We start from the raw sequence: 15,646 nt of genomic DNA, 5'->3' as shown, positions 1-15,646 counted from the left end.
GAAAACAGGATCACTGTCCCAGTGTGATGGGTCCATTTTAAGTCCTCAGTGATGTGGACACCAAGGAACTTGAAGCTGCTGACCCTCTGTACTTCAACCCCATCCCACCCTCTTATGCCCATAGTCCACTCAAGGTCCTTGGTTTTGCTGATGTTGAGGGAGAGTACCAGAATACACGATAATGCACTGAAGGAGCGATGGTATTGACCTTAGAAATAGTTTCTTACTCTTGCAGTTGCCAAGAAAATCAATGTGCGGAATGGACATGGATGTACTGTCAATCTGGTGGCTCTTTGGCGAGTCTCTGGTGAGTCTATGGCACTTTACTAGATATGATCTCCCCCTAGTGGCTTAGTTTTAAGCTTACAGTCTTGACTTCTGGCTTGAGATCAATTCATATGGGATTGACATTGTGCTTAATTAACACTGATCAACATAGTGAAATTTATGCTTTTGCCATTTCCATTTGCAATACTTTATTGGTACTACTATGAGATTATAAAAAGAGACACAAGTGCTGTGTGCGGACACGACACCGATACATCTTTGGACATGCACAGCATCTAACTAGCTAGAATGTCCATGATAAAGTTTGGTGCATAATATAGTACAATATGACGTCCCTGATATTTACCAAGGTAATGACTTTGAGCAAAGATGGTGCAGGTTTTTGAGGCAAAAACGCAGTGCTCTCGCCCATACTGATAAACATTTGGAACTCTGAAATGTTGAATGTGCGGTTCATGAAAAGGGTCAGGAACATTGACGTAAAAAGTCCGCTCCTCTCAAGTGTATGGAAATGTAGTTTTTTTGCTTCCACCATTCTGTTGGCCTGAATTATGGCGACACCTGAAAGGCACAGCATTTCCCAGTGTTCAATTGACTGCCTCCCATCGGTTGGGGAGAGTCAGCAGCACACACGAGGACTCGCTGGGAGTGCTGAGTCGAATCTCTCTTTCTCGCGTCCCTTTACAGAGAGAAACCGGCAATTTTATTTGTAGTAAATCGAACACATATTAGACGTTAGAGAGGGGAAGTTTTATCAATTTTACAGGGGTGACCTCAACATCGGGTTAGGGGCGGACACTAAGGTAGTTCACCAATTGCGTAACGCAAGTCTTCACCACACAGTTAGTAGTGAAAATCTAAGACCCACGATGGACCCGAGAGACACAGCCCCTGATTCCTGGGAACAAGAGGACGATGTGGAGGCCACCGTCGACGGGGAACTCGATTCTGAATTCGCAGCCCTCAACGTGAATGCCAAACCATTTGTCCCCAACATAAACGCCGTCGAATTCATCCCGGCCTTCTTTGTGAAAGGGCCCTCGGAAAATCCTGATTCCGGTGGTAAGTTCGCAGTCACGTTTACAGTTAGCTGGCTAACTAGCTAGCTCGCTAGCCATAAGACACGCGTTCATACCTGATACCGCTAAAACTAGCAAGCTAGCCACAGTCGCGTTCTGTACATCACTAGCTAGCAAGCTAATGCTATCATACAGTGAAGTTATTCCGCCAACCAACCAATGAGTTTTGCCTTGACCTGTGAGCTAGGTACAGCCAGGGACGCTAGATGGCTGTGTGTGGCATATGCTTACGTTTGGAAGCTAGCTAGTTGGCGATCTACAAATACTTTTCTGACACTTTGTGCTACGTTGGCAATAGAGCTAACGTATTTTGTCGCTAGCCATCTAGCCGTATCAATCTCCACCGCCGGCAATAACGTTCGCTAAGTTAGCTATCCAGCCTGTCTGTCTGGTTTTCAGCGGTGTTGTAGCAGTCAGCAGCATTTGCGTCATGTGACAACTGTGTCTTTCTCGTCTTGGCCAGTTGTGGACTAACTAACGGTAGATACGTGGGCCCCAGTTGTGATATATTGTTATCTTAATGGCTGAATGTAGCTAGTGACAGCTGTGTTTTTTTATAGGGAAATAGCGAGTTGCTAACGTCAAGTGAGCTTGGCGTAGAAATGACAACTTGTTGAGGAACTGATAGGGTTGTATTTAGTGTGACGTGGATGTTCTCAGCTACGTACAAACTAGAAGTAGAGCATGTCATGCATGCCAAAAAACAACAAACTGTTTTGAGAACTGTGAGGGAAAGAGAGGGGTGGAGAGACATTTGAGCACACCAAGGACATATTTATGTGGCTAGATGTGTATATACAGGTTTACCCTAATCGTCTCAAAAATATATTTCTTGGTAGATATAATAAAGTACAGATGAGTAGTATTTAGGTGATAGTCTTTTGTTAGATGGCACCAATAACTCCTTGCCAAACAAGCCCTTCAAAGCTGTTGGTTTTTGCAAGATGCTTTGCCTTTGCTACAGGGTACATGATCTTGGTTCTAGCATATGAAGTGGTGAAATTAGAGTTAGAGAACACTCTGCCAAAATCATTTCAGGGTTATCTGAAGCAATTCCACCACAAGTGTTCTCAAGATGAACTTTGCTTAGCCTTTAACCTCAGTTTCCCCTTTATATGGCCTCAAGAACAGGTCTGTTCAGTATGCACCAGCATTCTGCTATAGTAGTATACTACTTTCCTCACAGGAACCCATATCTGATATAGGATATGGGTACCTGTGAGGAGATTCTGTGAGAATGTTCAGCCTCTCTTGGAGGAAAATGACCTTCAATTAAGTTTTATGAATGGTGTTTCTTTGTTGTTGAAAACCAGCACGTCTTGGCATTACAACCTCTATCCTGTTGCCTACAGAGAAGTTGGCATACTGTTCAAAATGGCTACTGAATGTCCTATAGTAATGAAAATGCAAGTGAAATTTCACTGGCCATTGCCCTCACAATCCATGTATGATTTCCCAGTATCACCCATTACAATGTTGTGACATCGGGATAACTTTTGGTGAGACACTTGCACTGAACTTGAAACTAGCATTAAGTTAACCTCATCTAATAGAGAAGCTTTGAGTTAGAGCACTGTTCAGACTCGTCTACATTGGCCTTGGGTTTAAGGGGTTCTGTAATAAAGCAGAAAAGTTGAAAGGTTAAAACAGCTTCATGGCACTGCAATTCCTTTTTTTGTTGAAGGGGGAAAAAAACTAATGTGAAAATGTTGCATCTCTTTCAGTTGCTGTTGAGGCAGTTGCCACCATGGAGGTCTCAGAAACTGCTGGTATGTATAGGCCTACTACGTACGCACATCTGTCTATCTGTGTAACATTACATCCAACACTTAGTCATTGGTCACTGTTTTCCAGAATTGTCCTTGACTTGATGGGCTCACAAAGTCTTTGGGTACAGCCTCTGTCCCAAAAACTTCAGTGGTTACCGTCATGCAGTGAAGTAAAAACACTCACCAACTTGAATGACTTGATAAGTTGCACTAAGCAGTCCCTAATTTTGGACATGTTTCTGCTTTTTGCTACAGCTCCTTAAGATGGATTTGTGCATTGCTATGTCATGGGTGAGATTTATATGTTAGCTATTTTCATGACTGCTGTGTCCCCTCTCTGTTATTATGTGTTCTTGGTGCACTAATTGACCGTTTGCAAAAGTGATTGACACAGCAACTCACCAATCAACACTTAGCAACCGTAACTAACCACAACAACCTCTGTCAAGCTCAGTCAGAATCTCTGCTCTAGTGCCATTGGAATGTGTTGTTAATTTCCCGAGAAATGGGCATGTCAAAGCAAAAATTCACTGGTCAAATGTGTGCTTGGGGAAACTGTAATAGCGACACCAGGTACACCGAGCATTTAGAGGGGGGAATGTGTTTTTCTAGTCAGTTTCCCGAGCCCAAAAGTTGCTGGGAAAAGTGTCAGCTCTGGATAAATAGAAAAAATGCAGACTCTAAAAACAAGCACTTTGACTCACATTCTAACAAAAATTTGGTATAGGCAGCTCAGCCTTCAGCAAGGATGTGCCCATAAATTGATTGATATTGCATCAAAAAGCATAGTGTACAATGAAAAATTAACAGATCCCACCGCAAGTCAACTAAACATGCCAAGTGTGTCTGCCATTGATTTCTAATAACGAGATAATCATTAATTCTCTCGCCTGAGATCACATCTTGTCCAAGTGCAAGGCTTTTGTTGGTTCTGTCCAAGCGCATTTGTTGGTTGCCTGTTGCACAGCATTCTATGGATCAGTGAAAGTAAGCTGTCATGTTCACATGATGTTATTATTATTATTCTGTATAATATATAGAACTAAATATCACAAATGTTAATCTGTAAACAAACTATATTTTCGCTCTCTTATGCCCGTCTCTTATGCCCGTCTCTTATGCCCGTCTCCAATGAGTTATTTAGGCTACAGTCAGTATTTTTGCATTCTATTTCAACCGCCGTCCAGCAGATCATGCCACACTGGCTACGAAATTAATCACTTTTATAAGTGTCATCACTGTTAGACAGTTCTTCAAAGAGACTTTCTGGTGCAGTGTTTGTCTGAACAGCTTCCGTAATGGAAAGGCACATTTGACGGGACGACGAGATTGGTTTTTAAGCATAACCATGACCAATTGGAGGGAAAAGTCTGTAAATAGCCTATTGACAGCGCTACTAAATTACATGCATATGCCAAGACAGCAATTTAAAATATTGTTGGCCCACTTAAATAGTATTGGCTTACAATAGCGGTGGGTCCTTATAAGCCTACTTGTTTTTAGTAAAATGACTGAGTTAGCAACAAAGGGAGGTGAGACTTTATGACAAAATGTGTGGCTATGACCGTCTGTCATAAAATGCTGTTTTGATGTAGATGTCATCTGTCCGTTAAGCCAGTGAACCCTGAATATATGTATACCTTATCATGATAAACAGTATGGTTGGCTCCCTCTGCCTGCAAGTAAATGATACGGTCAGCACTCTCAAATAGAAAAATAAATGACAGATGAATGCATAATCAGCATAGTCACTGATGTCTCAGCATCAAGCCTTCTTCAGCACGGAGTACTCATGACAAACCCATGACAAACTTGATGTCCAGTGAGAAAAGGTAATTTCTCTTATTAGATGAAGTTGAGCTATGACTTTAAGCAAGGCAGCATTGTCAGGCACATACTTGATGAATATTGTTTGGGGCGGTTTTGGAGACTCTTGGAGGTTGGTTGATGGAGGTTGACGGATAGAAGAAAATTTAAGTTGTGTAAAATCGTGAATTAAGCATGTTCTAGCTGCCACCTCATTAGTACATGAACTGCTTTCTGGGCAGGCTTATTTTCTATTCTAGTCACTGATGTCTCACCGCACTCACATTTTGGTTTTGTTTAACCTTTTTCTATCCAGGAAGTCCCACTGAAGTCAAAACACCACTTTCACAAGGGAGACCTGGTCACATCTGCATTGTGTACCAGTTAATGTCTTTAGTCTTTTGAGTATTGAATATCATTTTATATGATCAACATAATAAGCCTAAAACCTTTTTAAAGCTGTCACTGCATGACTTAAAGATGCCTTAGATGGCAGCATCATTATCCACTTTCAATTAATCTGTTGTCATTGTCGATTTTACTGCAAGAGTAAAATGATGACTCCAGACTTTTGACTGTCATGGTCTTAACTTCGTTTACATGAAAAGACGTGAAATGTTGATTTGCCAAGCCTTGAAGCCCCTTGAAGCCCAGCCAAACTGACCAAGGCACAGCCACAGAGCTCTCCCCTCTAACCCATATTCCACTACACAGATTTTGACTGGCTCATTGTTAGAATGACGACCCCTACCCCTGCTCTCCAACTGTCAGCATATTCTGTTATCAATGCCGCCACAGCCATTTTCAACCCCACAGAATTTTAAGCCTATAGATACATAAACAGTGACATTGGATTTAGGTTTCAAATTGGTCTTTACCTCTGAAAATAGCTAAGAAGCTCACAACAGTGTTAAACAAGTTGCTTGTAATAGATGAAATGGACTACAGAACTAATTGATTGAAAAACAGTCTTGCCTGGAAGTGTCTCATCGTGAATCTAAAACTATAACGGAAGGCCAATATTGGTTGTTAAATGCTGCGATAATAACTGTTGCCTAAAGTTTAGCTGTGATTATTGCAGATATGCGATGTCAAGGAACAACACCCTCTGGCTTAATTAATTGGCTACTAGCCGTATGTGTTGCTGTACTGTCAAACTGTTCATTAGCGGTCAGCTCTGAGAAGTTGGTTAGGAGGCCTTAACCAATTTGGAAGGAATTTTTCAATCAGCTTCAGCAGAAGGCTTATTGGCTTCGGAGACATGCTTCAGCTAAAACTCTCTAGGGGACTTCCTAGTTATTTGAAGCTCATGTTTCTGGTTCTTTTGATATGCGTGTCATAGATATTTGATTTGTGTTCGCTGAGCTTTATGAATTCACCCATATAAAAAGCTTCACATACGGTTGGCCGCTGCATCGTACACGTGGTGTGAAGTGCTGCTGAAAGTCACGGCAATGTGGTGAGTTGTGAAGGATGTTTGAAAAGAAAACGGTTTGCCTTATCAGATACTTGTAGATTGGCAAAATCCAGTTTATCATAGCAGCTCATGAATTGTAGGTCACGCATTCTCTCACAGCGCGAAGAAGCAGGGGGAAATGAACTGGTGCAGTCTAACATGAATAAGCACGAGTCGGCTATAATAATGTAACGGAGTGATTACAGAATGAAGTTAGGAATGTTCATGCGAGATAGCAGTAAGTACAGTCTGTTGGGTTTCAGTGGGATTGAGACCGGGTAGAAAAGAAGCCTACAGTTATAATAGGGTGCAAATGTCCACATTTTCAGCAAGGGCAGCTCTCGTTCACACAATGTAAGAATAATAATGATGATGCATTTATTTTGTGTAGCGCTTTTTGAGGGATCGTTTGAAGGGCGAGAGCGTGCTGGATGAATTGTCACACCTGTTTGTTAATCGGAAACGATCAAGAAAAAGATTACCCTCCCCCATCAGTATATCCTAAGATTAAAAGTTCAACTCCTGGCTGGCTCTGGAACTTGTAATTTCAACAATAAACAATTACAAAAACACAAAAAAATCTCGTTCCAGTCACGCTGGATTTGAGGTGTGTCTAACCATCCGCCAGGCACTCTCTCCATCCTCTCTGGCAGGAGAGGCAGAGTCAGATATTTTCGGTGACGAATAGGACACTATTGAGTAAAAATTACAACTTGTTTGGCCACGTCGCTCTTCAATGTCTTGCACAGCAGAATAGGGAGAACAATTATTTTTGTTATGAGCATGGTGTTATTTCTATTACAGCACATTGGAAGACTTTCATTCATATTCTATTCACCCTGCTAGGGCATGTTAATCTTTTTAACAGAATTCTTTAAATGAAGATCTTGATCTTGTATTTCTCCATTGGCTAGATAAATTGTCATTCTTTTGTTTATTAATGGGAAACGATTTGAGCTTGTTGTAACCCCCAGTTGCTATGATTATGCAGTTTGTCCCGATTCCAACAATGACAGAAGAGGTCATCATCGTTGGCCCTTGATGTACCCAGTGAAAATGTAGCCTATCCAGGGACGTAGGATGCATATTTCCTGAGGGGGTGCTGCCTAAAATGTACTGACGGGGTTGAACTGTGCCCCCCCCCCCTCTTTCTACCCAGAGAAAATGTTGCATATCACCTCTTAAACAGTGACTTTTGATGGAAGAATAATGTAGTGGTTAGTGCGAGTGAAGAGCATGAAATGATATCATCTCAAATAAAATAACACAAGTGCACCCATCCGGACCAGATAAACCGCTCTGATCATGAGAGCGGTGCATAAATCTGTCAGTATATCAATCCCAACTCATCCAGACCTGCACTACAATCTAGCAGGCGCCTATGTCAGTGTGAGGTCCCCATTCCGACAGTGACGGAAGATGTCTGGTGATAACAGTAGCCTAGATGACGCACATATACTTCCACATATTATCACACACATTAATTAATTAATTACAACAACAAAAAAAGTTAGTAAGTTGTTCATGGGAATAAATATGTATGTTTTATTCTTAACCGTCCTCTATTCTTCAGTGTTTTTATTTCCAATTCTTCATTCAAACATATCCATCATGCTCAACGATGCGTCCTGGTAGTTGTTTTGATGAGCTGAATGACCTGGAAAAAAAAAACTCACCAGTGCCGTCGCGACATCGTCACACTCACCTCTGTTCTGTTTGTCCTTCCCCAGCTCCAGTAGTGGAGAATGGCGACGCGGAGATGACCGCTGAGATGACCACAGAGGAGTCGTGGGACCAAAAAGGGGCTGAGCCTAACGAGGCGGAGCCAGGAGGTGGTCCTGGCGGTGATGGAGATCCAGAAGCGGTTGAAGAGGTCCAGCAAGAAATTATGATGGAGGAGGAGGAGGAAGTGCCAACGCCCAAAGTCGTCCCCGCCCAGCCAGATGCGCCCAAGAAGGAGCATGTTAATGTGGTGTTCATTGGCCACGTAGGTTAGTGCTGACACCATCTTATTCTTCTTTCTGGAGTCGTGCACCAAACGGTTTAAACATATTGAGGTTGTACGACCTGAACTTGCAACAAGAACCCATGTTTAGTTTTGTGTGTATTCCCACGAAACACAACCCTTGTTTTTTCTGTTTCTCTTCATATTGCATAGACATGGGAACAGTGTGTATAATAACCAGGAAATGTTTAATTTACGCTGGCCCCTTTTTATTTATAAAAGAACTTATGTAACAAGGCTAGACTAACTAAGAGGATAGAGTGGAAACATTTGATCTGCTCTTAACACCCGCCCCTCTCTTATCCCCGCCCCGTCTCTCATCTGTCCTTTTAGATGCTGGCAAGTCGACCATTGGAGGACAAATTATGTGAGGGTCTATCTTTGCTTTCAGCTCTCTATTCAATCGTTTTATTTTTTTCCTCCCCCCCTTTACACATGATGGTCAGTCCAACTGGGCTTTCTAACACCTGTTGCATTTCTCACCCGCTCCTTTCTCCCCTCCCTCTGTGGCAGGTATCTAACAGGCATGGTAGAGAAGAGAACTCTGGAGAAGTACGAGAGAGAAGCCAAGGAGAAGAACAGGGAAACCTGGTGAGCTGTGGTCTCTTTTTGGTTCAACAAAACATAGTCCGAAGGGACCTTGCATGATGGTTCTGAAAACAGTAAGAAGGACCATCGTGAGCATGACATTTAACATGGGCATCCTCAATGCTTCAGGTAGAAGCTTATTTGAGGGCTTATCACAGTTTGTTTTGAAGATAACTTCACTTGAACATATACATCAAATAACTCCTTACTTTCTATTTGTCAGGTACCTGTCTTGGGCTCTGGATACTAACCAGGAGGAGCGAGACAAGGGGAAGACGGTCGAGGTGGGCAGAGCGTACTTTGAGACGGAGAAAAAGCACTTTACCATCCTGGATGCTCCAGGCCATAAAAGCTTCGTGCCCAACATGATTGGAGGAGCATCGCAAGCCGACCTGGCTGTACTGGTGAGTCCTTCGGTGGACCTGTCCGTCAGATCTCTGAAATCATTTGAGTGATCTTGAAAGGCTAGAGCATAATTTTACTATTTTGGGTTGATTTCTTACAATGTCACGTGCATACTGGTGACTGTTGTTGTCAAGCTCTAGCTCACGAGAGGGTTTTATTGAATTGAAAAGCAGTTAAGCTTCGGAGTAAAATTAACATGATCATTCCAGAAGATGTTAACCAAGTCATGTTCTATTGTGATGAATGACTTTTAATTGATACTTAGATTGCAGCTATGCCTTTCACTAGCTCTCATTTGCTTTATATTGTAACACCTGCATTCAGCTCCCACCAGTATGATGCCTAGCAGCCAATTTGTACCAGAATGCTCACTTCACATCTCTGTTCTTCTTAGGTGATCTCTGCCAGGAAAGGCGAGTTCGAGACGGGCTTTGAGAAGGGCGGACAAACACGGGAGCACGCCATGTTGGCCAAAACCGCAGGGGTGAAGCATCTGATAGTTCTAGTCAACAAAATGGACGACCCCACAGTGAACTGGAGCCTGGAGAGGTAGGCAGTGACTGGATAGAATGCATAAGGCCCAAGGAAACTGTTGAGTTCAGAGATGTTCAAGATTTAGCCAAGCAAGATCTTTTGTGTGCAGCACAATAGCTGCATGACTAAAGGCTGCTTCGCGAATTGTCTTGCTTTTACGCTAGCTATCTAGCCATAATTTACCCCGTTATTTCTTAGCGATGTCATATTGCTGAGTCTACCTTTTAAACTTGGCACTTCAATGAGCACCGGAATCCTAGCCTAACAGCGTGTTAACTTTCGGTTGTTTTTAATCCTTAGGTACGAAGAATGTAAGGAGAAACTAGTGCCATTTTTGAAGAAGGTGGGCTTCAACCCCAAGAAAGACATTCACTTCATGCCCTGCTCCGGCCTCACAGGAGCCAACCTCAAGGAGCCTGTTGAAACGTGCCCTTGGTATACGTGAGTATCACCTGCTGACTTTGGTTTGGTTCCACACATTTTTTTTTGGAAGTGAAAGGATCTGTTAAATTGTCACTTGGCAATCTACATATTCATTTGTATGTGCAGCATTTAAATCTGTTATCCTCTTCTGTGATTCCAGAGGGTTACCATTCATTCCACATCTGGACAGTTTGCCAAACTTTGCCAGATCGAGTGACGGACCAGTTAGATTACCTATCGTAGATAAATACAAGGTAAGAAACAGGTGCTGTTCTGATTTGCATTTGGCACTCAACTCATAATATTTAAGCATTGACTTAAGGCTGTGACTGTATCCTTGAGTAACATTGTCACCATCAGTTGACTGAGTCCTCTTTCTCTTACTTTTAATGACTGTCATCCTTATACAACTTCTTCACACATCAAATCTATCTCTGGGCTGGGTTATTAAAGTGTGGAGTCTCACCCTGTATCTCTACTGCTCTCCTCTTCAGGACATGGGCACCGTGATCCTGGGCAAACTGGAGTCGGGGACCATCAGCAAAGCACAGCAGCTCGTCATGATGCCAAACAGGGTAAGAGATTTCACAGCCACCTGCTAGGGAACAACGCCTACACTGGTTATTAAAGCTATTGCTGATCATAGCAGAGGCCCAGATTGGGAGATGTATGCTACAATCCACTTCACATTCTTCAACAAGAGTTGGTATTTAAAGACACCATCAGTGATGTCCTGCGTGCTGGACTATCAACAAAATGTAAACATGCATTTTTACATTTAAACAGCGCTTGATATTTCTGACGTAACTGTTGTGTGCATGGAATGACATCCGTAAGAGTAGCATTCGTTTTCTAAAACATGATTTGAAGCTATACATCTGGATGTTAATGGAGTAGTAGGTCCTTATTGTTGTAGTTATGATGTGCCTTGGCAGTGCTTTGTAGTTTGTTTGTTTTTCTCTATGGGAATGCAAGTGCATAGTTTCAGTCTGTTCAATCGACAGTCAAGACAGATCTATTAAATAAGTGACTTAACTTGAGGACTGCTGAAAAGTACTTGTGTTCATGGTTCTCCTTTCTCCTCCCCCTATCTCTCCTCCCCCTATCTCTCCTCCCCCTATCTCTCCTCCCCCTCTAGCACACAGTGGAGGTGCTCAGCCTGCTGAGTGATGATGTAGAGACGGACGATGCTGTGCCCGGGGAGAACCTAAAGCTCCGGCTAAAGGGCATCGAGGAGGAGGAGATCCTTCCAGGCTTCATCCTGTGTAACGCCGAGAACCTCTGCCACTCTGGACGCACCTTCGACGCCCAGGTGAGACGCCACGCCCAAAAAACTGCATGCCAACTAGATGTGGATTTTTGCCCTTGTCCTATTTAGTCAGAGTTTGGGCAATTGAACAGCTGTCGTCGTGAAATGTGTATCTCGTAGTATCAGGTCATTAAGCCACAGTGTTTTTTTGCGTCACATATTTTTGGGTGTTCCTTAGTGTGCATGTATAGCTTACTGGTTATTGCCTTTAAAAGACCAGTGTCTCCCTTCCAATGTGAGGGCCTCTGTCTTAAGTTTCCTAAAGCCATCTTAACACTGAGAAGACATGGACGCACAGAGACAGCACTGTACCGTCATCTAATTCGGTGGAAAGATGACATGCTGTCCTAAAAAAGGAGTCTTTGAACCACCTCAACCCCGTTCACCAGAGACGACTCTGTAGCGGCATTATGTCAGTGGAAATGAAAGATGCTACAGTGCAGCCTTAAACTTCATGGGAACCATTGACTCAGCTGTGCAGTGCGCGTGGATGCGCTTCATCCCAAAAGAGCTAGGCAGATTGTTTGTTTAATTTTTTAAGAACAAGTTTCAACCATGGCAACATCTGCTTTGTCAGTGTGTGTGCAAAAAAAACATTGTTACCCGCAGTTACTTTGTGTGGAAAGACATTATGCCGTCTTAAATTGCTGAAATGGAATGTCTGCGCAAATGAATATCTGTATAAGTATAGCGGCACTGTGATAACTTTTTATGGCGTATCAGCGGTGGAAAGATGGTTTAAGAGAATACATTCCAGGAGTTTACACAGAAAATATAGGTGATAGATAAATAATTATATGAAATTCTCAGGGCTGTCACTAAGGTAGAAATTATTAGAGAGATTAGATTATTGATGGATATTTTTTATTGTGTGTCTGTTTCTATCAGATTGTCATCATTGAACACAAGTCCATCATCTGCCCGGGATACAATGCAGTCCTTCACATCCACACCTGCATCGAGGAAGTGCAAATTACGGTAAAGCCTCCAAGCCACAACCCACTCCCACATACTTTCAGAGGCATTACTTAAACCCGCAGAAGAAGTAATTTTCTTCCCAGGTTCAAAAGCAATGTATTGTAAATGTGGAAGTTCTTCTTCAATACTTTTTGTCATGTTAGTATAGTTGCCAGGTGATTGTTTGGGTGTAACTCAACCCTCCCACCACTAGGTTGTGCTATGTAGGCTTTCAGTCATTTTGACTACCTCTGAGGATGTAGTTATGGCTCTGTGTATTCTATCTTCTCTGTGGTCGTTGATGGGATGATGTATCCTCCTCCAGGCCTTAATCTGTCTGGTAGACAAAAAGTCGGGAGAGAAGAGTAAGACGCGACCGCGCTTCGTCAAACAGGACCAGGTGTGCATCGCCCGTCTGCGCACCGCTGGAACCATCTGCCTTGAGACCTTCAAAGACTTCCCTCAAATGGGACGGTTCACCCTACGGGACGAAGGTACGAGCCCTACACGGACCTGTGTTTGTAGTAACGTCTGATTTACCTTGCCCTGTGCACCGGTTGGTCGGGAAATCACCACCAACCCAGTGGGCCAGGCGAACTGAAGCAGATGCAACTTGTGACAACGATGTAGAAGAGGGACTTACTAGTTGAGTAAAGGAGGTGAAGGGAGATCCAAAAGGGTTTAAGGAGGGATTTGGAAAGTGGTATGAGAGGGCTTTAAGTGTTGTGAACGAGAGATAATTTAGACTAATTGCACAACAGTCCATTCTTCTTGCATCTAGACATGCCCAAGTTTTATCCACTCTTTGGTGTGAAATTTCTATAGATGTATAAATCGAACCATGTTGACGTCAGTGCCAGTAGACCTAGCCTTGCCTAAACACCTTTCTCTGTGTCTTTTCCAGGTAAGACCATCGCCATCGGTAAGGTGTTGAAGCTCGTTGCCGAAAGGGACTGAAGCGGTTGCATGGGAGTCCCGGCGTGAACCGGCGAGACGGGGGTGGGGGTTTGTCTGGACGCGCCGGCATTGTTGTCAGCAGCGACGGCGACACTCCTCCTGCCCCTCCTCCTCTCTCCCCCTCTGCCTGCAGAAGATCAGCTTAAAAAAAACTTCTCTGAAAAAGAAATCAGTTTTTAAGCAAACGAAAAACGAGATCAAGTCCACACGAGTCAGCTTTCTCATATTGAGAGCTCAGCTATGCCATTTTTGGGTTAGGCCCCCCCACCCTTTCCCCACCTGGTCTACTCATGATCATAAAACAATTATTTTTCTCTTTCAATTGTTTATTTTTATTATTTTATTTTTTGCTTCCATCAATGAAAATGAAAAATGGCAGCAGTTATATCTGTAAACAGATGTGGACCAAGATTTGCTTGGAATACAAAAAATATGATTTACGAAAAACAAGAAAATAAGATGTTTGAGAGAATTTAACCAGTTGAAACCAAAATGTTATTATCTTGGTTGTACATGTCTCCCATTGCTTTTACCCACTTTTTGGTTTCTCTTCTCATATGGCGTTCTGGCAGTGTGCTTGAGCGTGTTCACATGTTATTAAAGCAACTACTATGACAATAAAATATTAAATTGGGGAAAACTACGCGTTTTATTTTATTTGTGCCTGTGCACAGTTGTCAACCTTTTGATTTGTTTAAAATGTTGTCATTGGGCCTGGGTTGCATTCATACTAAATTCCTGCATCTTCTAGTAACCATAATGCATAAAGAGGTGTATATATAGAACTTTCTATTTCCATACCTTAAAGGTATATTTCACTAGAAATATTACCTTACATGGTTTTCTGCTTGCCTTGGCTGAAGTTCTTCATTCATCTAGTCAGTGATGTGGTAACATTTCTAGACCTGGGTTGAAAACATTTTAAAATACTTTAGCTTGCGTCTCGCTGGAGTGCAAGATTGAAGGAGTTTGCACCTTTGGGACTATTCCATTGGTTCCATTGCACCGAACATGGCAAACCCAATGTCGAGGTTAACACATTAATTCCTATGATTAAAAAAAAGAATCCATAACGTGACCATCAAATGGGGAGGCTGTCTCGGAGGGTAACAGACCTGTTGGAAGCTGCATGGTCCTGGACAGATGCTCACAGGGCAGTAGTCTTGATGCAGCAATGGAGTTGTGTCCTGTCTGTTCCCAGTGTGGTTAACTTGTCTTCTATGTCCCACTCCTTCCATGTTAATACAGGCCTAGTTATTGCCATATAGGCTATGAGATTTGACAGTCCAGTTCCTATTCAGTCAGAGACACAAGGGACTTATTTCATTTGAATTTGTGTTGTTTTGACTCTTACCTGAAAAGATCCATGTATCCCATCCCCATTGTAGGTAGTAACTGGTCATGTTGAGTATCATAGATATGGAGGAGTAGATGCAAGTGAGAAACATTTTTTTTAATGAATTTGTCATTTAACTTTTATGCAACCAGTTACAGAAGTGCATAGACTTATCACACCTGGCTGAATTGTTATTGGCTGAGAAGATGACAATGAAAACATCTTCTCAAAGATTATTTTGTGTTTTCTCGCCTTATATGACATCTACAACCCATTGTAGCGTTTTCTTGAATTAAAACATATTTAATTAGATGTACATTTTAATCATTTGACAGCCCCAATTTGTATTGATAATTAGTGCCAACATTTTGTTTTTTACAGTGTTGCAGTAAGGATGCATTAATTCTGAGAATATATATCGGTGTATGTTGCAAGTATGTTTTATCACTATATAATCCACTTTTGCATTGTGGTGTTGTGATGCGTCACACCAAATGCAGAAGTGGCGTATTGTGTAATAAAATTACTTTTTCATAAATGTAATGCAGAGGACTATAACAGAGGATACCAGTGTATTAGGAGTTGAGTGTCAGTTTTGTTTTAGACATGATTTAGAATGAATGGTGCTCTATCATGAAAAAGTAAAATATGTACCTAAAAATTGTCACAGCCAAGGTTAGTGAGAAAACACATTAATTTGTATTTTGAGTGGAATATCCCTTTAAAAAAGCTGT

General features: G+C 42.2%; 1 protein-coding gene across 1 annotated transcript; it reads left to right on the top strand.

Annotated features, from left to right (window-relative positions):
• Positions 1-906: 906 nt before the first annotated feature.
• gspt1l (G1 to S phase transition 1, like) lies at positions 907-14,210 on the top strand. The gene is made up of 14 exons (XM_083676949.1): positions 907-1,350; positions 3,092-3,136; positions 8,129-8,389; positions 8,737-8,770; positions 8,917-8,994; positions 9,215-9,395; positions 9,791-9,945; positions 10,231-10,371; positions 10,514-10,607; positions 10,848-10,928; positions 11,492-11,665; positions 12,551-12,640; positions 12,945-13,113; positions 13,524-14,210. Exons 1-14 carry the CDS (start codon positions 1,158-1,160, stop codon positions 13,574-13,576), a joined length of 1,749 nt encoding a protein of 582 aa, XP_083533075.1. The 5' UTR covers positions 907-1,157; the 3' UTR covers positions 13,577-14,210.
• The last annotated feature ends 1,436 nt before the right edge of the window (positions 14,211-15,646 follow it).

The sequence above is a fragment of the Argentina silus genome, assembly GCF_951799395.1.
Source record: "Argentina silus genome assembly, chromosome: 9".
Classification (NCBI taxonomy): Eukaryota; Metazoa; Chordata; class Actinopteri; order Argentiniformes; family Argentinidae; genus Argentina; species Argentina silus.
Note: the sequence above shows the minus strand (reverse complement) of the source record. Positions and strands in the feature narration are given on the sequence as shown.